This window comes from Cricetulus griseus, chromosome 7 (genome assembly GCF_003668045.3).
Source record: "Cricetulus griseus strain 17A/GY chromosome 7, alternate assembly CriGri-PICRH-1.0, whole genome shotgun sequence".
In the NCBI taxonomy this organism is placed as follows: Eukaryota; Metazoa; Chordata; class Mammalia; order Rodentia; family Cricetidae; genus Cricetulus; species Cricetulus griseus.
The window spans coordinates 89,914,953-89,940,077 of NC_048600.1; the positions used below are offsets into that span (position 1 = coordinate 89,914,953).

The 25,125-nt window shown below is 48.4% G+C and overlaps 1 protein-coding gene across 5 annotated transcripts in view; it reads right to left on the reverse strand.

Moving 5' to 3' along the window:
• Window positions 1–25,125, reverse strand: part of Abr (ABR activator of RhoGEF and GTPase) — a 201,001-nt gene that overhangs the window by 50,133 nt on the left and 125,743 nt on the right. For all 5 annotated transcript variants that reach the window (XM_027426695.2, XM_027426696.2, XM_027426697.2 and 2 more), the window contains 4 exons: window positions 20,626–20,724; window positions 13,170–13,355; window positions 7,237–7,344; window positions 3,785–3,845 (listed from right to left, as the gene is read on the reverse strand). In XM_027426695.2, the coding sequence (XP_027282496.1) occupies window positions 3,785–3,845; window positions 7,237–7,344; window positions 13,170–13,355; window positions 20,626–20,724 (454 nt within the window). The remainder of the gene's footprint in view (window positions 1–3,784; window positions 3,846–7,236; window positions 7,345–13,169; window positions 13,356–20,625; window positions 20,725–25,125) is intronic.

The following is a 25,125-nucleotide window of genomic DNA, read 5'->3' on the forward strand; positions in this document are numbered from 1 at the left end:
ATCACTACCAAAACACTTCATCCTCAAGCTAGGGGCAGACTGGGGGGAGAGGAGGACAGACACTTCCTGAAGAAATCTGGGTAGAGTCTTGGTATAGAAGCCCCCAAGAAGCTGAAAAAATGCAAGGTCAGCCATGTCCCATGTGCCACACTACTCTGTGACCCAGACAGTGAGTGATCATCACTCCCATTAGTAGGGACAGTAGAGACTGCACTTCCCAACCTGGTAGTTCAGTGATGGCCCTACACCTGGATCTTCAAGTTCTGGGACCAGGAACTTTGGCTTCCTGTCATAGGTGCTCAGAGAGGCAAAATGTTGGTTGAAGAAAGAGAACCGTGAGTGACCATCCCATAGAACCTGGCCAGATCCTAGACATTTCACACTTGGACAGCCCCCAAGCCAGAGTGTTCCAAAGCCTTGTCGAGTGCTAAGAATGTGTTTCTGCGGTGTGCTAAGCGCCCCATCTGTAGCCCTTGCTTAGCTGCCCATTAGGATCACATGGGAGCTCTTAAAAGTAACAGATGCCCCCTCTACACTCCACAGATGAAGCCAAAATCTCCAAAGGATAAAAAAGACATTTTGCTGACATGGATATGTATTAGCAGCTGGAAAACGCTGTTTTGTACAAACACAGCACCTGTCACCTTTCTGTAGCCTTTTTTTTTAACCGACCATTTCTAGCAACCCTGATCGCCCATGGGAGATCCATGGGTTTGGGGTGTACCAGACAGTGAGAGAGAAGCTTGGGTGTGTGCATGGATCTCATTTATGAGGATGTCTAAGGCACTCCTCCCACCTGTGGCTCAAGCATCTGCACCATAGCGGGAAGAGTCATCCCAGAACCACTGAGACCTGACAACGGCAGACACAAGGTCAACAGACAAGGTGGGGTGGGCCCGGAGCAGTCCTATCCCCCAGGAAAGCTGACACTGCACCGTCATTCTCTGCAGCCATCTCTGGGTCCCAGAGGAAGAGGTTTCTGACTAAGCTCAGAGTCTGCAGAAATGGTGGATCAGGTTTCAGGGGGGCTATTAATATGCCTGAAGTCACCTAGAGAGTCCATCTGACAGGGCTATGGACTGAATTCTGTGGTCGTGCTGTTGGCCAAGGGGGATCAGGTGGGTGGGAGGGAACCAGGCAAGGAAGGGTGTCCCCAGTGCCTTTGCCCCCCCCCACTCCACTAGCCCCTGCCCCTTCCTTGTTCCTGGGCTCTGCAGGGCAGCCCATTTTCTACTCCTGCATCATGCTCTCCCCACTCTTCCTGGGATAGGTACTGTCCAACAAGTTGTCTTGCTTGTCTCTCTCCCTCCTCCAGGAAGCCTTCCCTGACCACACCTTTATAAACACCAAAAGTCAGATCACCAACATCAACAAGCTGGTCTCTTCCCAGGTTTCACGGAACTGCCTCGTGTGCATTGTTCCCTGTCATTAAAAGAGAGACACAATTTTCACTAGCTCATTCCCCTCCCTCCAACAGGCTCTCTCTTTGTAACAGTCCTGGCTGTCCTGGAACTTGCTTTGTAGACCAGGCTGGCCTCAAACTCACAGAGATCCACCTGCCTCTGCTCCTGAGTGCTGGGATTAAAGGTGTGCGCCACCAACGCCTGGCTCACTAGCCCATTTTTACAGTGTAGAAACTCAGGCACACGTTACTTGCCTATAATCACAAAGCCAGAGGTAATTGGGTTTTGAATTTTGGTTCACCCATGTGCTTACAATTGAACTGCCTTCTTCTTTAAGAGACAGTGGCCAGTGGAACTCAACATATAAGAGTTCTGGGAAAGACTTCATCTACCTCAGGGAGTGCTCGCTGTAGACAAAGCTCCCCACCCTACTTCCCACTTTGAAGCAGACTTCAAAGATTATGGCATCATGGGGACTAAAGAGACCCTGGACTCCAGGTCTTGGACCCGCTTCAGTAAGACCAAGCTTCCTTCTCAGGAGGGGAGAGGGAGCAGCGGGCTGACCCTTTACCTTGTTAGAAAAGTAGCACAGATACTTAAGCAGCCCTAAGCCAGGCCCAGCATTTCCTCCCTGACCCCTGACAGGGCTTCAAGTCCTGTTCTTCATTGAGCCCAGCCTGTTGGAATCAGCTGAAGGGCAGCTGCCACACAGGCTCCTGCCACCCTGAGCAGGGACACAGAGCAACCAAGGGAACATGAGCAGTGGTCCCAAACTGCTAGCTCTCTGACATACAGAGGCCCTTAGGAAAGAGCTGGAAACCTCATTTAGCATCTTCCCTCCAGCAAACTGCCACCCCCCTCCCCACACACTCAGTTCAGTCTGTAATGGGAGCCCCAGGTTACCACGGAGATAGGCACAAAAAGTGACTGAGAAGGGTGCAGACAAAAAGCCTGGTGGGAGGGAAGAGGAAGGTCCTTAACCAGCTACCTGCCTCCCTGACACACATGCCCACAGCAGCGAGCTGAAGGCAGCATGTGCCCCTCACACCCTGCCAGGGCAACTTAGGCCACCCACCAGGTCTGGACAACTTCCTGTCTGCACCTGCTTCGGTGTCCTAGCAGGAGCCTGGCTACCAGCATGTGCCTGTCCCAGGACATCTCCTCATTCCAACTGAAGGAGTGGCACAGAGAATAGGATGCTCCAGGTCCCTTCCACTGAAGTGGGTGTGTGACCTTCACAAAGCAGCAGCCGGCCACACCCCCCTCTCACGAGGACCTTCTGCACTGAGTGCTGGGACCTGGGCTCAGGGTCTTTAAGGACTAGAAAACTGCTCTGGAAAACGACCAGCTACTCCCTGTGCTCCCAGAGCTGTCCAGAGAGGAAGCAGCGTGTGCACTGAGCACACAATACACTGGCTGCTGAGCATCCTCTCTGTTCACGAAACAAAGAAACTCCCAACTTCTCTCTCCAGCCCAGGCTGGCGCCCTCTTGCCTTGAGGTGCAACTGTCCAGAATGTCCCTCTCTGCTGCTCCCAGCTGTCCCTAGCCCCACCTCAGGCCTTCAGGTACAGTCTGTCACCTTCCTTAGCCTCTTTAGGAAGTTGCTCAATGCCTCTCCTGCATGCACATGCTAAACCACCAGGTTCACACACAGCCTCAGGAGTACCTGGACCCTTCTAGCCGGTCCTTCCATTTCAAACATACTCTGCCCCTCTGCCGTGCAGCCTCTGGATCTCAACTCCAGACTGACCACAAAGCCAACGCAGGTGGGTTCCACCACATGACCACCCTCCCTTCCCTGAATCCCCTAAATCCTGCTGACCAGATCAAAGTCCACACTAGCCAGTCCCCAGATGGCTAAAGGCATGCCACTTCCCACGAAGGGGTGCCTGGGTTACCATAGGTGCAGTTACAGCAGAAGCGAATGATGAGGAGGATTTCCATGGCAGCCTTTATCCCTGCAGCAGGGACCTGCAGCCATTGCTCCAGGCTCCTGGCTCTCCAAAGCAGTCCAGCCACTCGGCCACCTTGCTGGCTGCTGCTGCACAACCTCCAGAATCAGGCAGCCGCTTCCTTCTGAGTGCTCATCCAACAAGGGGGAGGGCAGGAGCGTGGAGAGGCAGGAGGAGGAAGGGAGGGGAGGAGGGAGGAGGGACCAAATGCCTGCTGGCATCCTAAGGAGGAGCACGTTTGTAGCTGGCCTGCTGCCTAGGGAGGAGGCAGGCACACAGGCGTGCGCCTGTGCGCGCACACATACACACGCGCGCGCGCACACACACACACACACACACAGAGGCAGGGAGGCCACCACATTCACATAGCCCATAGTTCACTAAAACAAAGGAAGAGAACTGTAGTCCAGTACATTCCCCCAAAGTACCTTCCATGGTGACTGATGTATGGCTGTCCTTAGAGTCCTTGGGCCCTTTCACTTTGAGTTCCTGTGAGAGGGAGGAGAAAAATCAATGCCTGGTCTGTCCCCCCAGCTTCCCTCTCTTAGGCTAAGCTCGGAGGGAAGAGGGGCTCTGAAGACCAGGGCATTAAGTAGTAAGAGTCAGGAAGGCAGACTCTGGGAACCAGAGTTAGGACTCACTGCTAGAAAGTTCTGTGGCAAAAAGAACTTCTAAGACCTGCCCTCTGATGCCCTTGGCTATAGAGGAAGAGTGTGGCCAAGAGCAGGGACCTTCCCCACTGCTAACCACTCCTCAGGGATGTATACACATTAGCCCCGGGAAGACAGACTGGACTCAGTAAGCATCAGGTATGCCGGCTGACCTCTGGGCATGAACACCCCTGAGCCAAGACAGGGGGATCTGCACACCTGCACAATGAACAGAGAAGAGATGGGCTTGGAGTCCACAGGGCAGTCCAAGCTGTACCCTCTCCATACAAGGACTAACCCAGCCCCAGCCCTGTTGATACTCCCCACTACTTCTCCTGGAACCTATGACAAGTGACCCAGGAACGGGTGCTGGAAACAGACTTTGGGGACAGAGATCATTAGATCTAAACCTCTTCCATCTACTTTAGACAAAGAGCTACCCTAGCCTTTGCCAGCAGGACAGCGCAGCCTGCAACTGCAGCTGAAATGCAATCCTCACTAGGCAAGATGAGCCCTGAGTCTAGAAGAGGCACGTCCTCCTGGGAGGCAAGGGGCAAGGTGAAGCCAAGGTCATATTCCCGTGTGATACCGCCTGCTCTGCCTGGGGGGAGGCAAGGCCCACCCAGTAGGAGCTCATTTCCTGCATCATCTCCAGCTGTTTCTAGACAGAGAAAACCCCCAGGAAATGAGCCTGGCACGTGGTGGTGGTGGTGGTGGGGGGGTTAACTCAGCTTCTCTAGATGGAGTCTGTCTCTCACTGGTGCCTGGATTCCCTGCTTTAAGGGTTGTGGTACACACCCCCTCCAGTGCAGCCTAGAGGTATGAAATCACTGCTGCTGCAGAGGAGAAGGGCCTAATTGCAGTAATTAAGTGGCAGCACCAGCAGGAAGCATGAGCGTCATCTTCACTGAGTGACTCAAGAGGAGCAGCCACCTGGCAGAGGGCCATGGGCCTGGCCGTCCTCTGGAATAGGCTCTGGGGTGGGGGGGTCCTTAACGCATGGTTGCAGGAGAGTGGATGCAGGGGGTGCTTTCACATGGATGCACAGAGAACAAGCAGTCAGCCAGGCAAAGAGGGGACGTCACAGCCTCTGGACACTCTCTAGACCATGTTGACCTCTGGATATCCAGGGCCATAACAGCCACGATGAACACACACCAGGGAGTCCAGTTCATTCCCAGAAAAGGTGGGATGTTGAAAAGAAGCATCATTTCTCCTGCCTCATGACTTCACCAAGAGGGACTTCCCCACCCCTGTCCTGTCCTGCCAGGGGTTTGGGAGAAGAAACTGAGCACAGGCCTCCGCTCTGCAGCTTTCCCATTTTTCTAGAAACCGAACAGAACATGTGTTTCCGCAGGTGAAGCATCAGCTCCATGCGACTGTAACCCAAACCTCCAAGTTCACATTTGCTTTTTCTAATAATCAAACTGCCATTTTTCCCTCTTAAAATTTATTTATTTATTTAGGTTTTTCTCTTCCTTTCTCCATTCCTCTCCTTCCTCCCTTTCTTAAGATGGGTCTCACTATCTACAGTGCCTTTGCTGGCCTGGAAGTGGCTAGGGAGACCAGACTGGTCTTGAACTCACAGAGATCATCCACTCACCTCTGCCTCCTGAGTACTGGGATTAAAAGTGTGTCATCACACCTGGTTTCTCATTTTCATCTTCACCTGCCCAACTGCTGCATGGTCTCTAGACTGATTCCAACTTAGGTATAATGAGAACCCCAGCAGTTTCAGGGAAGTATGTGTCTCCTTTACTCTTCTAGCACCAAAGCTGGGGAAAGGGGTATTTCAAGGCAGGACTTCCAAAACTATAGAAGTACCCCACTCCCCAGGCCCCTCTAAAACAGAGGCTCTCTTACTCTGAGTTCCTCCAAGGCTAGTGGCTTAGGAGTGTCACAGGGATCTTTCTGGATAAAGAATGAGCTGAGCTGAAGGACCCTAAAGGACCAGCCTCTCACCGCCACTTCCTGAACAGAAATGCCAAAGCCAAGAGGGCCACAGAGGTGCACATCTGTAATCCTAGAACCCAGGAGGCAGAGGCAGGAGAATTGCTGCAAGTCTGAGGCCAGTCTGGGTTAAACAGTGAGTTTTAGGCCAGCCAAGACAACGTGGCAAGACCTTGCCTTAAAAACAATAACAACAACAAAAGTGCCAGTGGTAAGTGATTTCATATCTCTACCATACATGTGTGCAGGAGGGAAAGGCTTAGTTGCAGACGTGTTCTTGGCCAAAGGGGTCAAAGGGCTTCTCCTGTCCTTAACTGACCCTTGTTGATTCCATGAGGCTAGAGTCTTAGATTTGCAAGTTCCTTTCAAAACTACTTACTTGGTCCAGAGTTCCTCAAACTTCCCTTCCTGATGGTAAGTCAGCAACCTGTCAGAATGTAAACTCCTGCCTCTAAGCCAACCCCCCCCCACCCTGCCCCTCCCCAATCAGAAGATCCTGGCCATGAAGGCACACATCTGTAATCCCAGAACTCAAGAGGCTGAGGCAGGAAGATTGTGACCTGAGCCACACAGAGTGAGAGTGAGAGAGAGAAGAGAAAGAGATGCCAGAGAGAGAAAAGGATCGAGCTCTCCAAGAAAGGAGGAGCCTGGGTACCTGTACGTTAAACAGTGCCTCTGGTGATTTCTTGTTTAAAATTATGTGTACCCATGCATAACTTTGTGCAGGTATGTACACATGAGTGCAGGTGTCTGAGGAGGCCAGAGGCATCAGATCTGCAGCTGGAATTACAAGTAGTTACCCAACTTGGGTGCTAGGAACTGAACTCAGATCTTCTAAAGAACAGCAGAGCTTTTAATTGCAGGCCGGACCATCATCTTTCTAACCAAACCCCCATCAGGAAAGTTTTGAGACTAGCTGGGCAGGTCCAAACAGCTCATTCTACAGGAGAAAATAAAACAAAGGCAAAGAGAAGAAACAAAGGCCAAGAGTTGGAAAGACTCTTGGAAATGTCACGGGGAATACTGCACCCCTTATTTTTATTTTTTATTTTTGCCTCTTCTGTTCTACTTTCTAATCTGAAAAAAATAAATCAAACCAATCGATATTCTTGTATTAAGAGGAAAAATGTCAGTTGCAAGAAAGCAAATGTCAGACTGAGCATTATTGTGGTGAACAGCTTCCCTGGGGCAAGCAAGAGAGGAGTCCATAGACTTAGAGGTTTCTCAAATGGTTACCAGAGCCCAGGGTGGATGGGGTGGCTGTAGGAAGAGCTGCCCACCTCAGAGATCTTCTGGAACTGGTTGTTGGACTGGCTGCACTTCTCAGCTGTCTCCAGAGCGACTTTATAGTTATCCACAAATGCTTTGTACACGCCCAGCTGGCTGGCCTGCAGGGAGGAGACAGGGGATGTGGGAAGTGGAGGTGGAGAGTGGAATGCAGAGAGGATTAGTGAATAGATGAACACCAAACCTGAGCTCCTGAAGCCCCATTAACACTCAGAACCTCTAACCCAGCTCCAAAAGGCTTGCTGGAAACCAGGGTAAAGGCAGAGATGAACTACTACAGTATCCCTCTGAACTTGACAGTTTCCATGGAAACCGGCTCAGCCAATAGGTTAGCAAGGGGGTACTGGGAGTGAGGAGGGCAGAGCAGGCCTTTTGTTGGCATGCCAGAAATTCAAGGTATTGTTGAACACTTGGTTTTTGTGTTTTGTTTTGTTTTTTGTATTGTTGATTTTGTTGTTTTGTTTTTTTCCTTTAGTACCATCAAGGTCTCCCAGGGCTTGAAGCCTTTAACGCCTTCTTTCACAAACTGGAATGAAACAGAGCAGGGGAGACAAAGCAGCCAGTGGGCACATGTCACTTCCTTAGCTCCCTTCTTCATTCTGAGTCCCTTAGGTCCTGTCCCCACCTCCTCAGTCTCCAAGGAACCAGAACCCCTGCCTCATGATACACCTACACAACACCTGGACCCTAACACACTTGTCCTGTCTAAAGCTGCACTGCCATCATGAGACAAGGATGTGGGTCCATCACCCTTTCTTCAAAAAGGAAAACTGAGGCTTGCTAATTTAGTTGCTTAAATATTTATGGCAAGCCTTCTCTGGGCTGTGTACAAGTATTTCCTCTCAAGAGAACAAAGAGTAGGCATGCAAATTAAAGCTACAATTCCATGCCATGTCCATTTGAAGAGTCAAAATGTAGAGTCTAATAGCATTAAGCTTTGGTTCCAGCCCTCAATACAACTAATTTGTCAATGACTAATCAAACTGACCACAAGCACAACTGCAGCCTATGGCTTAGCAAATCTACAATCTACCATTAACACAAACCCAAACCACATCACTATGTTGTCTAATACAGTAGCTGTGAGTCACATATGAATACCGAGCATGTACAATGTGGCCAGTGCAAATTGACATATGTTACACGTAAAAACTTCACACTGGAGCCCAAGTGTGGTTACACACCTTTAAATGTAGCATTCAGGAGGCAGAGGCAGATAGATGGGTCTCAAGGCCAACATGGTCTACAAGCCACTTCCAGGATAGCCAAAAAAACACAGAGAGACCCCTGTCTCAACAAAACAATAACAAATCCATGTTGGATTTCAAAGACTTGGTATAGGAAAGAGAATATAAATTACACACACACACACACACCTTTTTTTTCAGACTTGCTATGTAGTTGAGAATGACCCTGAACTACTTATCCATTTGTCTCTAGTCCTGAGATCACAGGCATGCGCCACCATGCCTAGCACCCCCATTATTTTATTTTATTTTATTTTATATGTGTGGGTGTTTTACCTGTACCTATGCCTGTGCACCACACATGATAGGCAGTTATAAGCCACACACTATGTGGGTACTGGAAACCAATTCTGGGTCATCTGCAAAAGCAGGAAGCACTCCTAACTGCTCAGCCATTACTCTAACCATTTAAAAAAATTTCATTATCTGTATGTGTATGATGGGAGTGTGTTGAGTACACATGGCCATGTGCCATAGCATTCAGGCCAGAAGACAACTTTCAGGGACTGGAGAGATGGCTCTGCAGTTAAGAGCCCTGGCTGAGGTTCAATTCTTAGGGGCTCACACTGGCTGTGACTCCAGTCCCAGGTGATCCAAAGCCCTCTTCCAGCTTCAGTGGGCACCTACATGGTGCACACACATCCATCTAGGCAAACACTTGCATGCAAAAAATAGTCAGGAGTCAGTTACATCTTTCTTTTATTGTAGAATCCAGTACTGAACTCAGGCCATGGTGTTTTAGCCACTGAATCATCTCAACATCTCCGTCTCTCTCTCTCTCTCCCCTTTCTCTCTGGTATTATTGTAGTTCCCAGCTGATCTCAAACACCTGGGTTCAAGTGATTCTTTGGCATCTGTCCCCCTACTAGGACATTTTAATTTATTTATGTGGGACCAGCAAGACAGCTCAGTGGGCAAAATAGCTTACTGCACTGAGTTCAGTTCCTAAAGGTGAGAATCAACTCCTGAAAGTTGCCCTCTGACCTCTACACACACACCATGGCTGCCCCCACATCTATAGTCTCTCTCACGTGCAATAATAATTAATAAAATAACTGAAAATTATATGCAGCTCACAACCTATTTCCATTGGCCAATACTGCTCTTGAAAAGCCTGCAGATGATTGTGCCCTAGGAGACCTAAGCAAGGACACTCACAGCCTGCCTCCTCCTCCTTCTTCCTAATGGTAAGAGAAGTGAACAAATGCTCACAACACAGGAACTCAGACAGACACAGTTCAGATGAATGAACACTGACATGTATCAAAGCCAAGTGGTGACTGAATTGCAAAATGCTTACACACACACACTTGCACATTTTAACAGTGCATGCAGCATCACGAGAATATGAAGTATCAAAAATAGAAACTGCTGTCTACACAGCTCCACATCAAATTCCCAGCAAGCTGCTTCAAGAGGAAAAGGGAAAGGAGGAGGAGACATCCACCTTTATTTACTAATACCTTTTATTTTTATTTTGCTTACTGTTTATGAGACAGGGTCTCATGTAGCTCAGGCTAGTCTCAAATTCCCTATATAGCCAAAGATGACCTTGAACTCCTGACATTTCTGTTTACACCTCCCAAGTGCTAGAATTACAGATATGTACCACCAGGCCTACACCCGACTCCCTTTTTATTTTTTACCTACTCTTTTACTTTGAGGTAAGGTTTCACTAAGTAGCCCAGTCTAGTCTTGAACTTGTAATTCTCCTGTTTCAGCCTCCTGGTTAAAACTTAATTTTTATTAGAAAGTCTTACTAGGGGAGGGACTGGCAAGATGACTCATCAGGTAAAGGCACTTGTCACATAGCCTGATGACTGGAATTTGATCCCAGAATCCATGTAATGGTGGAGGGAGAGAACAGATTCTACAGACCCTTCCCCCAACTGCCCATATCCACTGTATACTCACACAGATGACAATAATAGCAACACTAATAATAATAATAACAAAATGTTTTATAAGAGGGAGGGAGGGGGAGGAGGAAAAAGGACAAAACAGAAAAAAAAGGAAAATGTCTCTGCTGATCCTAACATCTGTTACTCTGAGAGCTACAGGCACAGTTGGCTATTATATTATCCTCTAGATTTTCTGGTTTAAATTTTTTCCCAATGAAGTAGCAACAAGACACAGCTGCTGCATGCTTCCTCGGAGCTTCTGCTTCTAACCAAGGTGCTAGGAAAGCGTGCTGCTTCTGGTCCCCACTCAAGATCACTCTGTGTCCTTTCCTTCAGCACACAAAGACTGGGCAGGGGCCACCCAGGGAGGAGTTCCCTTCATGGGAACTAGTGAGGCTGCCCTTGGGACAGGGAGGCCAGAGGGAAGAGTATGAACAAGGAGAAGGCCCAAGGAAAGCTCCTGGCTGAGGGCTCAATCGCATTTTTCTCCAGGAGCTCCACACTGCAGGAGATGCCCTTAACAGATAGTTCCCAAGTCAGCAGTCTTCCAGGAAGGGTTCCTGTACCCTCTATTCTCATGATTTCTTTTTCTTGTCTTTGTTTGTTTGCCTCCTGTACCCCAGACCAGTCTCAAACTCACTATGTAGCCAAGGTGTCTTTCTACCTCCAGAGTACAAGGATTACAGGCGTGGTTTACCACACCCAGTTTTATTTAGAGAAAGGGACTGAACTCAGGGCCTTCTGCAAGCTAGGCAAACACTCAAGCAGCCGAGCTACACCCTGTTACCACGAGAAAGACAAAGCATGGGGATGTGTGTTGCTACCCTCTTGTGACCCAGCAGCCACCTGTGTGCAGGGGTACTGGGCCATGCCAGGTACTTTCATCTCCATAGTTATCCCAGGCTGGAAGGCAAGAGGCCCAGCCTGCCAGGGTCATTAACTGGGAAGTGCAGGTTGCTTGGAAACAGGAGTTTGGCACTGGAGTGATCTCATAAAACAAACAGCAGAGATGCTAATTCTCCTCTCTTGGTAATGGATAATCAAATACCCAGAGACTTCATCTGAAATAAACTATCTCCAGATGCCTAGCTTGCCCTGGCTCCACCCAGGCCTAGCCAAGCAGGCAGCCTCAGGGTGGCAGACATCAGATCATAATGCTGGGGGTTGGGGGCAGTGAGAAGCAAATTCATAACCAGACCAGTGGAGCTAAGACCAAGTAACCTGAGTCTCAATGATACAGACAAATTGGTGAAGCTATGCAGGGTAGCTCATACCTGCAATCCCAGCACTGGGAGGTTGAGGCAGGAGGAAGAGTTGCAAGTTCAAGGTCAGCCTGGGTTACAGAGATCATGCACCAAAAGCAACAGAAACATCAAACTGGAGGCCTCTGCCTCTCTGCTCTGGCTACCTGCCCTCCCACCAGAGCTCGTTTTCTACACTGTGAAGGCTGAGTAGCGGCTGCCCCATGCCAGTCATCTCAGACTTCTGTGAACAGGGGAAGATGACTAGGTATTTACCATCCCTGAACCAGAGGGAGCAGCTGGGTCCTCTACAACCAGAAGGATGGCATTATGGCAAACAACCCCTCCTGAGTACCTCTTCTTAAAACAGCAGTAATGACAACAGCAACAGCACCAGGCATTTCTGGTTATTAACCCACTCCTCCTAACAATCCAATTGACTATTAGTACCCCTCTTTATAGAGGAGGAAGCTGAGAATAGGAGGCAGGGCAAGCTGTCACAGAGCCATCTTTGGCAGAGCTGGGATTCAAACCCAGCTGTGACCTGGCTCTAGTTGTGCTTCTCTCCACAACACTTGGGGCCTTAAAACCATGGCTGTCGGGACACAGGTATCCCTCCTTAAACACTCAAGGTCTCCCCAGCCTCAATCAAGGTCATAATGCATCCATCTGTCCTTTAATTCACTCATCCATCATTGGGGAGGTTCAGGGAGTCCAATGAGAAGAAAATACAGACTGTTCCAGAGTTTATAGCTTCAGGGGGACAGACAGTTTTAAGTGTTCATGAGGAACAAAACACAGGGTCTAGAAAAGCTTCTGTGAGGTCATTCTAACTTGGGAACAGTCCAAGAAAAGCCAGGTTGAGATAGGGACGGTCATTTTATGTAGACAAAGCCACAAGTTTGTAGAGGTCAGGAAGTGCCTCGGTATAAAGGGGACTCAGACAGTGTCATGGAAGCCTTGGCAACCAGAGGGCTTCTGTGAATGTCTTCCAATACTAAGTCTTTGCTCCTCCCCTCTGAGCAGTATCATGTAAAACTGGCTGTTGTGTTTTCTGCTCTGGGGATTAATCATTAGTCAGGATCCTATCAGTCCAACTGCTTCATTCTACAAAGGGCAGCACTGGGATGCAAAGGCCTCCCAAGGTCTCAGGTGAGCCATCATTCTCCTGACGCCTGTCACATGCTTCTTTGTCCATAGAGTGACAGAGGACCTGCATCCTGGCAGAGGAAGCTCCATTGCAGTGTTCAAAGGACCTACCCCCCATACATACAAAAGCAGCATTCTCCCAAAACATTCACACAAATGACCTGTCTCCACTCCTATCCCTAGAAGCACTTTCAGGGATCCACTTAGGATGGGGTTTGGACTGGGGTTGAGGATCCAAGCCCAGTTGCCTGGAAGAACACAGGCCTAGACTGTCCTCCAAGGGCTCAGAGATGACTCAGGCCTCAAGAAGACTAACCAGTCCTCCCTCTCCCAAGGTCCTATTCTAACACCAGTCTGCCATGGAACCATGCCCTCTTGGGATACTCACCAGCTTCTGGAAAAGGTGGCCCATGGTGACTTGGCTGTCCCATTGCTGCACCTTGGGACAGAGGTTGTCGTAGAACTCCTTGTGGATCTCATAAATATCCTGGATCTTGTAGAAGATGGTCTCTATCTGCTGGATGGTGAGCACAGGCTGGGAGGTGGTGGCTGTGGCCTTCAGGGGTTTCATGGGCTGAAGAGGAAGAGGAACAAAATGCAAAGGTGGGTATGAATGAACAAGAGTGTTGGCAGGTCCCAGGCAGATTGTGACACTGATTAACATGCAGTGACGCCCAAGTCCTGCCTAGACAAGGCAGCTGAAGGCAGAGCACCTGAAACTCAGTTTCTGCCTCAGATCTGTTGTCACAGGTCCCAACAAGTCATGTGCAAAGAGAGGGAACCTGACAGCAGCAATCTGCCACAGCAGCCAAAGCACATCCCTTCCCCCATCTGAGCTCACAGCCTCTAGCCCCTGGCTCACATGTGTTCACTGGTCCATTTAACAGGTCCCTAGTCTCATCCACAGTGGCCTCATGCCCCAGTCAGAAGCCTCTTTTTCATGCTTCAGTAGAAGGGGGTGCTGCCTGGGAGTCTAGCTCCTGAGAAGCTTTTGAGAAATAGAAGGTGGTTCTAGTACTCCGGGTAAAACCATGAAGAGACTCAAGACCAGCTCAAGCCAGGTCTGTAATGGTAGCACTCCAGAGGCTGAGGCAGGAAGACTGCAGACCAGCCTGGGCAACAGAGTGAGAGTCTGTTTCAAAACAATACAAAACAACTGGCTCAGATTCACTGATATCTCAGTTCTCGTCACTTGGTAAGGGAGAGGGGCAAGGACACACATGCCACCCTCCTACTTCCCACATCCGTGGCAGACATGCAGACATTGCTAAGCAAGCAGGATCTTTCCCACTGAATGTGGTTTCGGTCTCAAGACTCTTTCTCAATGCCTGTTGACATGAAAATGAAAGCAACCATTATCTTGATTATCTATACCAAGATCATCAGGGCCCACAAGGGGAAGGGGCAGTGATGATGGTAGCTCGGTACCATCCCTAAGCGCTGCCTGGGACAATGGGGGCTTTGGGTGCATTCTCTTCAGGAAGAGCCTTTGTTATTTTCTAAGTCATCCATATTGAGGCTGAGGACCATGGTGCATGCCTGTGGTCCCAGCTGCTCAGGAGGCTGAGGTAGAATTGTACAACTATAGGAGTTAGATAACAGTCTGGAAAAACAAAGGGAAACCTCCATCTAAAATTTTAAAGAAATGAATAAACAGTAGGTCAGCCGGAGATAGGGTATAGAAATATGGGCAGGGAGGACACACATAACCAAAAGAGAGCAGCCTACATTAGATACGGCTGATAGTCTATCTGAAGGCAGTATGGAAAGGGTTCTCCAATAGCCTGCGTTTCCCTGCAGACCTAAGAACAGCATGGAGATGAGAGGGGTCTGGCCTGGACATACTAGAGCTGTTGACTCTCACAAGATGAGGTCATGAACTGAGAGTGGATGAATCAATTTCTGGAAGTGCTGGCCTGATGGGATCCCCTACATGGAGGGAAAGCAGATCTATCACTGTGCTATGACAGCCAGCCTGAATTAGTCACAGGAGCCAGCCTCCCAGCCCAACTGTACTCCATCTTCCTTCTGATGGTGGCTAATCTGTCCATAAGAGGAAGTCTCAAATACCCAGACAATATCTGATTGTGGAATATTCCTTTACACTGTGTGAATATATGCCACTGTGATTGGCTTAATAAGGAAGCTAACTGGCCAATAGCTGAACAGAATAAGTTTAGGCAGGAAAGCCAAACTGAGAATGCTGGGAGAAAGAAGGGTGGAGAAAGGAGAGTCGCCAGTGGTCACAGGAGAAGCAAGATGGGCATGCTGTATTGAGAAAAGGTACCAAGCCATCTAGCAAAGCATAGATAAGAAATACGGGTTATTTTAAAATGTAAGAGTTGGCTAGTAACAAGCCTGAGCTATTGGCTGGCATTTGTAATTAATATTAAGTCTCTGTTTCGGTTATTTGGGAATTGAAAACGTCCTCCAGCATCTGACTTCTGACTTTCTTTTTTCTCCACATTCTACAAGGTCCAGATACAATAACAAAGCTGGGGCCAAGAAGACTCCACTGACCCTCTTGACACTAGAACCAGTAACATTCAGTACCAAGTCCTTGCTAGAAAATAGAATGGGAGTCAACCTGGGTTAGGCCAAGCAGTGTTGGCTGGAGCCCAGAGCCTGCCATTTAATAGTTGTGGGCAAGTCATTCCCCATTTCTGGCTGTGCCATCACTTCACTAGCAGGCTCCCGTGGAACTGAAATGGTACTATGTTCTCAAGAGAGCCAATAGGAAGATGAAGTCTCAGAAGGCACACATTACATATCTAGGGCCTGGAGAGAAATCTTAGTGGTTAAGATTGTTTCCTGCTCTTGCAGAGGACCTGGGTTCAGTCCTCAGCATCCAAATGATAGCTCACAACTACTTGTGCACATGTGGTGCACATAAACTCTTTCAGATATGCATGCATACACATAAAAATAACAAAATATTTTAAAACACAATAAAGTACCTAGTACATGTTTGGCATATAGAAGACAAATAATATTGTTATTCATCCTGTGAAAAATGAACCAAGTGCCAGACATAGGGCCAATCCCCAACACCCAGTGGTATGCCTGGAACACATACAATCCCAGTCCTCATTGGGTTTCCAGTCTAGTAGAGACAAATGAAACACAAATAAATGACCCAGCGTCTAATTATACACACCAGTAAGTGCAATGAAGAAAATAAGGAGAGGACCCCCTGAGGCAGGATGGTCAGATGGCTTCTCCAAAGAGATGTTTACTCTGAGATAACAACAGGGAGGCTTAAGGGGACTGTACTCGTCACGATTTCCTTGGTGGCTGATTTGGAGATAGAAACAGGCGTGGTGAGAGACAGGGGCTGAAAGCCATCAAGCCTATGTACAGTGGGCAAGGAGAAGAGAGGGGATGAGCCAGGGCTGGATGGATGACAGGGGGTAGGGAGGGCATTCAGGAAGAGGGGAGTACAGCTTTGACCACACAACTGACCGTGCAACAACCCACTCTGCAGAGGGATTTAAGCAGAGGGAGAGATGGAAGTCTAGTATGTGGGAGATCATTTTGATGATCCCTCATCTCCTTTCTTAAGAACATTAGGCTCTATTTGAAAATTGGACTGAAACAAATCAAACAACTTGGTAGCCAGTGTGAGGCAGGACAATCCCAACTTGCATTATAAATCCCAACCAAGTGGTTCCAAGACTGTACTGGAGCAGCTAAGTTAAGGCTTCATGGAGGAGGTACAAGTAATGAGGCCTCTGAAGCTGGGGAGAGCTGATCAGGTGGAGAGCTGCATGAACACACAGACAAAGGAGCAGGAGGAACCAGGAGAAAGGCACGGTGTTCTCCCATGCCCAGGTGGAAGGATACAGGGGACTCCCCTTCAGATATGACATAACAGGCAATCCTTGTCATCTCTATCTAAGACCCAATGGACAGGTACAAATTGCCACAGAGCCCCAAAGCCTCTTATCCTCGTACCTTGACACAACCCCTACTGTGGAGGGAGCAAAGGAAACAGGAGAACAGTCCTAGGAAGGCTAAGATTTCTCAGAAGCTGGTTGCTGGGGAAGCACGCACGGGTCTACCTCCTACGCCAAGACAGGCCCAACAGCTCTGCTTCCTCCTAAACTTCCCACTGTCTACAAAAGGGGAAGAAAAGTACTCTAGCCAGGACCAGTCACATGGACAGGCTGCACTGGAGGCATGAGACTTTCTCACAGATGAAGGACTTTTGCTCTTACCCCCATTCTCCACGGGGAAGGGGGAAGGGCTGGCTGGTCCTCAATTATTTTTTTATCTGAAGACTCACATATAGGCCTCTGGGCCAGAAGAGGCTCAAAGGCCCTCTTACTGAGCTTTGACCCAACATTGCCACTGGGGCCAGGGAGCTAGCACCCCAGCTACCTCCGTTCTCCTCCCTGGTCCAGCTGTACAGAAAGGCTGAGAGAGAGACTGTGAGAAGAATTCTTAGCGAGAAGCCCTGGGTGACTTCAACTCCAACCCTGGGAACTTCTCCCGAAGACAGGGCTGGGCTAGTTCTGACTTCACAAGGTCATGTCTGCTTGTCCTCCAGCAAGTGGCCTTTCGAAACAGGAGAAGAAATCTGACCACTTCCTCCACCCCCTACAGGAGAAGGCTTGGCCACTGCCAGGCACAGTTACTAATGTAGCCTTGGTTGCTTCTTGGAGCTCAGGGAGGAGGTATGGTTAACCTATCACACAGATAAGCAAGTGGTGATGCCCTAGAACTATGAAACAGCCAAAATGGAGGGCTAAGAGGAGGTGATGGGGCTAGCTGTGGCAAATTATGGCCCTAAGGTGGGATGGACTGTAGGCAACAGTCCACACCAGTACAGAACACATGTAGAACTACAACTCATTTAGTATTCTTCTTTTACAGCCCCCACCCCCAAATCTGGGCCCCTAGACCTCAGGAGTAACAGACAGGCATCAGCAACAGTGACTTCAAGATTAGTGATCTGCTGGGAACAGAGCCCCTGTGTGGCTTTCCTCTCTCTGTGTTGTTCCTGTCTGCCTGTGTGTACCTATAGTCTTAGGTACTCAGGCCTGGTCCTTTGCATACCAGGAAGTACTGAGAGGAAAACAGATACTTTGCACTTCCAAGTCATTTTCCATTTTGAAGTCACTCCCTAGGGATAAGGGGATCTGTGGCTAAGAGGAGGGGGAGAGAAAGCCCAAGAAACAGTTTTGCCTCTAAGCTAGAACACCCAGGAGGAGCAGGAGTGAGGTCAGCAGTGGCTAAAAGGGGAGGCCTCCCAATCTGTGAAGGAAGGAGGTTCTTATCTTTCAGGTTTGTTCTGGGAGCCAGAGGCTGGGGAGAGCCCAACCCACCCACTCCCTGGCCTCCCAGCAATAAATCTTCCCACCTGTCTCTTCCTCTCCTGAGAGGCCAGAGTGAGCAGGGAGGGAGTGGTGGGGTGTGCAACCACACAGTAGTGCCTTCGGGTAGGAGCTGTTAAGAAGGTGTGGCAGGGAGACTTCGTCCTGGCTCCTGAATCTATCTTTGCCCAGATGAGAACATCTGATGAAGGAGGTTGGAATGTAAGAGATGCATGCGTCTCAGGGGTACCTCTCTTCCTCCATTGGGGTGTGTATGTGGGGGAGGGGAGCCCAAAGCCTCCTGCAGCCTCTGGAATGCTAGGATTACAGGCACATACCAAACTCACTGTTATCTAGAACACAGGAGGCAGAAGCGGGAAGGTAGTTCCAAGTTTGGGGTCAGTCAAACTACATAGCAAGACCCTGTCTCAAAAGGTGTGGTGGCGCACACCTTTAGTCCCAGCACTTGGGAGGCAGAGGAGGAGGATCTCTGTGAGTTCGAAGCCAGCGTGGTCTACAAAGCAAGTACCAAGACAAACTCCAAAGCTACACAGAGAAAGTGTCTCTAAAAACCAAAACCAAAACAAAATGAAACACCCCCACAAAACCAAAAAGAACACAGGAGGCTTTACCTGTTTTTGCTCAGCTCTGTAGGAAATAGTCGCTATGCCAACAAAGGCACTTTTCTAAGAACTGAATACAATTCATGAGCTTCAACAACAGTCCCATGAAGAGAATACTTATTACTTGTGAACCCAGATTGCAGATGGAAACAATGAAGCACACAGTCTTCTCACTGTGTGCAGGTAAAGTGTGCAGTGGGGGCTCACAGCCAGGCAGTCTGGTCCTTTTCAGATCTGCATTCTGCTAGTAATACAGTTTTGGGTACAGCCACCCCAGGTCTGTCTGATCTTCTCAACCCAAAGAAGAAGAGAGGTGTCAACTGTTTTGCTACCATTAGTTAGCTGTGGTCATCCACACTCTGAAAACACCAGTGTGTGTTTGGACTTTTCAAGGGAGAGGCCACGCTACATGTCTTTTATTATGGTATACAGCTACCATCGTTCAACTTTATTAATTATTGTTAATAACTTATTGTACCCAGTTTGTCTATAGGTTTGTAGTCATAGGAAAAACACACATGATGTACACTGACATTCTTTTTTCAATCTGTTTTAAAACGCTGACTCAAACCTCTACACTTTCACAGCACAGCACAGGGGTCGAGATCACAGAGTTTGGAAACAATGCTCTATCCCTGCTATTAACAGCAGGGTAAGGCTGTGTCCTAATTCTGGCTCTCAATTCAAACCAGGATCCTTTCTATCTGCCACCGTCTCCGGTTTGGAAATCATCACTGGGCTTATTAAACTCCTGAGGAGATCCTAAAGCAAGCTCAGCGCAGTATCCCGCAAAGTAGCTTTACATTTGAATAGCCATTCCTTGGGTAATAAATGTCAAGACACTGAACAACACCTCATATCACAGCAAGTATATAAACGTCATCTTACTTATGAGGACCACCCTCTACTGATCTACATTTACTTCTGATTCTCTGGGGCTTGCTTTGTTTTTTTAGGTGTGTCTCCTCCCCATACCCCCTCCCCCCCAAGACAGGGTTTCTCTGTGAGCCCTGGCTGTCCTGGAACTCGCTCTATAGACCAGGCTGGCCACGAACTCACAGAGATCCACCTGCCTCTGCCTCCCGAGTGCTGGGACTAAAGGCGTGCGCCACCACCACCACCATCATTTTAGTTTTTTTGAGACGAGGTTTGGGGCTGGCTTGAAACTCACTATGTAGCCCACACTGGCTTCAAAACCCATGATGATCCTCCTGCCTCAGAATTTCTTTTTAAATAGTGTTTTATGCCATCTCACTGCACAACACCCAAAGAAAAGAATTTACACTACTCAATCACTCTGCATAATACCCAGACGCATCTAATAAGCACCTTCCTCAAAGGCAAACGTGTCTGTGTGGCACTTTTATCTCTGGAGAATGTTTTAATAGTCACCACCCTATCTAATTCACACAACACCACCTTCATCTTTACCGAGAGCTCAGGCTGGTCTAACGCTTCTGAGCTACAGCGCTTTTAAAAACAGACATCTTCTGTCTCACATTTCCTGACAGAAAGCCTTCAGGACAGTGCTAATGGCTTCCTTCCCTGGGGAAGAGGCAGGACTTGGACCCAGGATGGCAAAGAGGTCTCAGGTTGATTGACTGGTATTGGGGAGGTAACAAGGTGCCCACCGGCACATGGTACTCTATCAATTCATACTGCAATGTCACAGTCATCACCATCGATGACAGTGCTTGCCCTCCCACAACTGTGCGTCTTCTCCTGCTTTTCAGAGTAGGGTCATGAAGAGGTGGCATGACTGACCCAGTTCTCAGAGGCCCAGCTGTGAACAGTGGAGGCCTGGTGTCCATTCTGTATGGGTCCCCTTCATCTCGAATGCCAATAGCAGTTATAGAGCACATCATTGGCTAAGAGGGAGCCAGCCCCTCCTCCTTCAGGTACTCACCAGCAACAGGGCTTCCAGCTGATTAATGTAGATTTCTTCACTGGCCAGAAAGCCTGAGAGAACAAGCTTCCTCATCTCCAGGCCCTTCCCTGCCTCCACCTGCAAGGAAGTAAGCCAAAAGCCAACAGCTTGTGAGAACAAGGCCATAGATCAAGACACCTGGGTCTCTGCAGTTTTGTTTTTGTTTTTTTTTCCTCTTTTAACCACAGGTGATGAAAGCCATACGATTAACATTATTATTACTGTTTGTTTTCACACAGAATCCCATTCTGTAGCCCAAGCTGGTCTGGAACCCACAACAATACTACTACTGCCTTAACATCTCAAGTGCTGAGGTTGTCGTCATGAATCTCCATGCTCTGCCAGATATTATATAATAGAAATTTTGGAAAACACTAAACTGTCAAAGGAAAAGCAGCCATATTTCTGTTACCATCTTGTTTTTTTTTTTTTAAGATTTTATTTATTTATTATGTATACAACATTCTGCTTCCATGTATATCTGCACACCAGAAGAGGGCACCAGATCTCATAACGATGGTTGTGAGCCACCATGTGGTTGCTGGGAACTGAACTCAGGACCTCTGGAAGAGCAGCCGGTGCTCTTAACCTCTGAGCCATCTCTCCAGCCCCCCCCCCCCCGTTACCATCTTGTATTGTTTCTCTCCCATCCTTTCTCAGTACTTCTGCTTTCAACCGTGTGAACTTTCTAGTGGTGACTAGGGTCATGGAGGACCTGTTTTAGGTCTGGTCTGAAGAGGGGATACAGACATTCTTTCATGACTGAGGTTGAGCCTGGAAACATAGGACAGAACAGCAAAGGACCAGACCCCCTCCTCCATCAGAGGAGGTGATATATAAACTGAGACAGGGTTAGAGTGAAGGGGACGGAAATGGGTATGGGAGCCCTGGCCTTGTGGCCACTTGTGCTGAGGTCTTCCTGTCCTAAGGACTCAGCACCTTAACAGGTGTCAGCTGTGGGCTGCCCATGCTTACCTCGGCCATTCCTCATGGTGTAAGACACAGACCCATGCTAGATTTCCCTCCCTCTTGAATTCCTGTTCCCTTGTGGTGGCGATCATGCCTTGTTCAGTCTGGATGCACCATCCATCACAGTGGTTGGTACAGAGAAAGCATTACAAATTTACCTCCAGCAAAAAGCATGTAATTTTCACCATGCAGGACCCTCAAGCTTTATTCATGGCTGCTCTCCAGTCTTCCTCCCTCCCCTCTGCCATGTTTGGAAGCTTCCTTGGCTAACTCCAGGATTGATTCCTCCCACCTACACTCTCCTAACTGACCTCTGAATTCTCCCTTTCTCCAGCCCACTGCAGTAAAATCAATCTCCCAAGACACCTTCTTTTCAAAGACTTAATATAAATACTGTAAAATGCAACTAGGAAAGATAGGTTCATTATCTGTTCAGTCAACAAATAGTTATTGAATGCACTGCATCCCTCATGACTACAACAGGAAGCAAGTCTAGCCCTATCCCTGCTATCACCTGGTTTATAATCTAGTAGGAGAGAGACACTGACATCAACAAAGATAAACAAATAAAGAGGACATAAACCGTGACTTGGGCTGCAGCATATCTTACTTAAATGCCTGCAGTGGCCTCAGGGTCTAAAGGCCTCTCGACTTTCCAGTCTCTTCCAGGGCCAAAGCCTGGCAATTTCTGCCTTCCCAATAAGCAAGTCATACTCAGGCCCTGAAGCTGGGTTCTCCAGTTGACAGTGCCTGATGCGCTCTTCCCTTGGCTAAGTGACACCTCTTCTTAACAGCACAGCTGAATGAAGTCTCACTTCCTTTCCATCTTCAGCAACTAAAACCTGCAGAGCCTTGAGGTTACCTACCTGGCTAGTGGGTGTTGGGGAATATTATTTTAAGGTGTGTTACTTTTGTTTATGTTGCATTTGTTTAACTCTGTGAAGCTGTGTTATTTTGCCTGTCTAAAACACCTGATGGTCTAATAAAGATCCTAATGGCCAATAGCAAGGCAGGAGAAACAGGCAGGGCTGGCAGAGAAGATAAATATGAGGAGAAATCTGGGAAGGAAGAGAAGAAGGAACAAGAGGCGGAGGAGGAGGACTCCAGGGGCCAGCCAACCAGCAAGTCACAGAGTAAGAAACAAAGTTATACAGGAAGAAAGAAAGAAATGCCCATAGGCAAAAGGTAGACAGGAGCTGGGCTGTGGTGACACAAACCTTTAGTTCCAGCACTCAGGAGGCAGAGGCAGGCGGATCTCTATGAGTTCAAGGCCAGCCTGGTCTATGGAGTGAGTTCCAAGACAGGCTCCAAAGCTACACAGAGAAACTTGAAAAACCAAAACCAAAAACAAAGAAGAAAGAAAGGAAAGAAAGGAAAGAAAGAAAGAAAGAAAGAAGGAAAGGAAGGAAAGGAAGGAAGGAAGGAAGGAAGGAAGGAAGGAAGGAAGGAAGGAAGGAAAAGCTGGCAAGAAATAAGCCAAGCAGCTGGGCGTTGGTGGCGCACGCCTTTAATCCCAGCACTCGGGAGGCAGAGGCAGGTGGATCTCTGTGAGTTCAAGCCCAGCCTGGTCTCCAGAGCAAGTGCCAGGATAGGCTCCAAAGCTACACAGAGAAACCCTGTCTTGAAAAACAAAAAACAAACAAACAAACAAAAAAAAATAAGCCAAGCTAAGGCCAGGTATTCTTAAGTAAGAATAAGCCTCCATGGTGGCGGGCCCCCAGGCCCCTACAAGAGTCAAGAGTAAAACATCACACTACAAATGGATGATCTCCCTCAGGCCTTTGCAACAACTGCATTGCACTATTCTTCCCAAGACAAGTCTCAATCCTGAGTCACACCTGACCCTTTGAAAGGCTTTTAACTCCTCTCCATACTTGCCTTTGGTCCTTCAGGCACCCACACGGAAGTGGGTTCTATATTCCCCATCATACAATAGAAACACAAGAGACTGTAAAGAGGCAGAGCTGGGACCCACCCCAGGTTCTCCTTTCACCCTTGGGATGATCTCTTCCCTCTCCTCCATCCTTTCCAAGCTTATACTTTTATACAGCTCTCTTCTGGGCATCAAACATGAACCTTAATGTGAGCCAGACAAGTGTATCAAGCCACCAGAAGTCCCTCAAGTCACAGAGAAAACCCACCCCAGTGTCCCTGGAGGCTTTCCAAAGGAGTATTCCTCACACTTTGAGTGGTTCAAATGTCTGAAGGCTACAGGCCCCCAACTCTCTGAGATGTCTTGCCAGAGAGAGAATGACTCCTGAGAGATGTCCACTTGTGGCTCCCTCAAACCTCGGACTGTAACTTTAATGACTAAGGGACTTGGTGGGTGGAATTAAAGATAAGATTCCTGGATTACCTAAGTGGGCCCTTAGTAGTCACAGGGTCCTTATAAGAGGGAAGTAAAAGAGCAGGCAATGTGACAATGAGGTGTGTGGGGGGGGGTAAATTGCTGGCTTTTAGGCTAGAGAATGGGACTTGTAGCCTGGGAATGTAGGGGAAAGGTGAAATGGATTTATTCCCCAAGAGCTTCCAGAAGCTATGCAAGACACTAAATCAGGGCTGCTTTCTAGCCATGAGATTTGTTTCTGGCAGCAGTAGGAACCCAGTACAAACCCCACATTAAGGAAGGTCAGAGTTATTTATTGATGGCTTCACAACTACCAGGACCTGTGCTAAGTGCTCTTCATAGGCATCTCACAATCTGGAAGGTGTAACAATTGGGGCCCTGAGGCACAGAGGGTGCAAATGGCCAGCTGCTTACAGACAGCCCAGCCTCCAACACACCCTGGAGTATGAGTCTGCAGCAGGGCTTCAGCCCTTGAGTCAGAGCCACAGTGACCTTCCAGCTGCTTCCCAACTGACTTGCTCTCACTCTGCAGACCGAGGCTCCCCTACTGCACCTCATTCCTCGATTGTTCCCAGACATCAAGGATTTACCTGAGCATTTGGCAAACACCTTGTAGAGATCTGCAGGCCTTTCTCTGAAGAAGCCTTCTAACTCGGTGGAGCAAGACCCCTACCTGCCTAGTAACATTCCATTTTTTTTTAAAAGATTTATTTATTTATTTATTATGTACACAGTATGTCTGCAGGCCAGAAGAGGGCACCAGATTTCACTACAGATGGTTGTAAGCCACCATGTGGTTGCTGGGAACTGAACTCAGGACCTTTGGAAGAGCAGGCAATGTTCTTAACCACTGAGCCATCTCTCCAGCCCGTAACATTTCATTTTTAACAAGACCCTCGCCTCATAATCCTATCCCTAAGATTGGTTTTGAGAGTCACACACCCTAAAGTCCTCGTTCTGGGCTACACTCCTAAAATTCAAGCTAGGATGGGGTGTAGGCGCCTGTGAGTTTGCTGATGTGAAATTAAGCTCTGTAAATTTTACTGACAGTAAGCCTGTTGCTTGGTTAGCACTGAAGAGACTTCCATCTTTGGGTAAGGGGTGGCTTTCTCCAGATCATATATGTTTCTGCTTGGGACAATCTGGAAATAGCTGTACCTGGT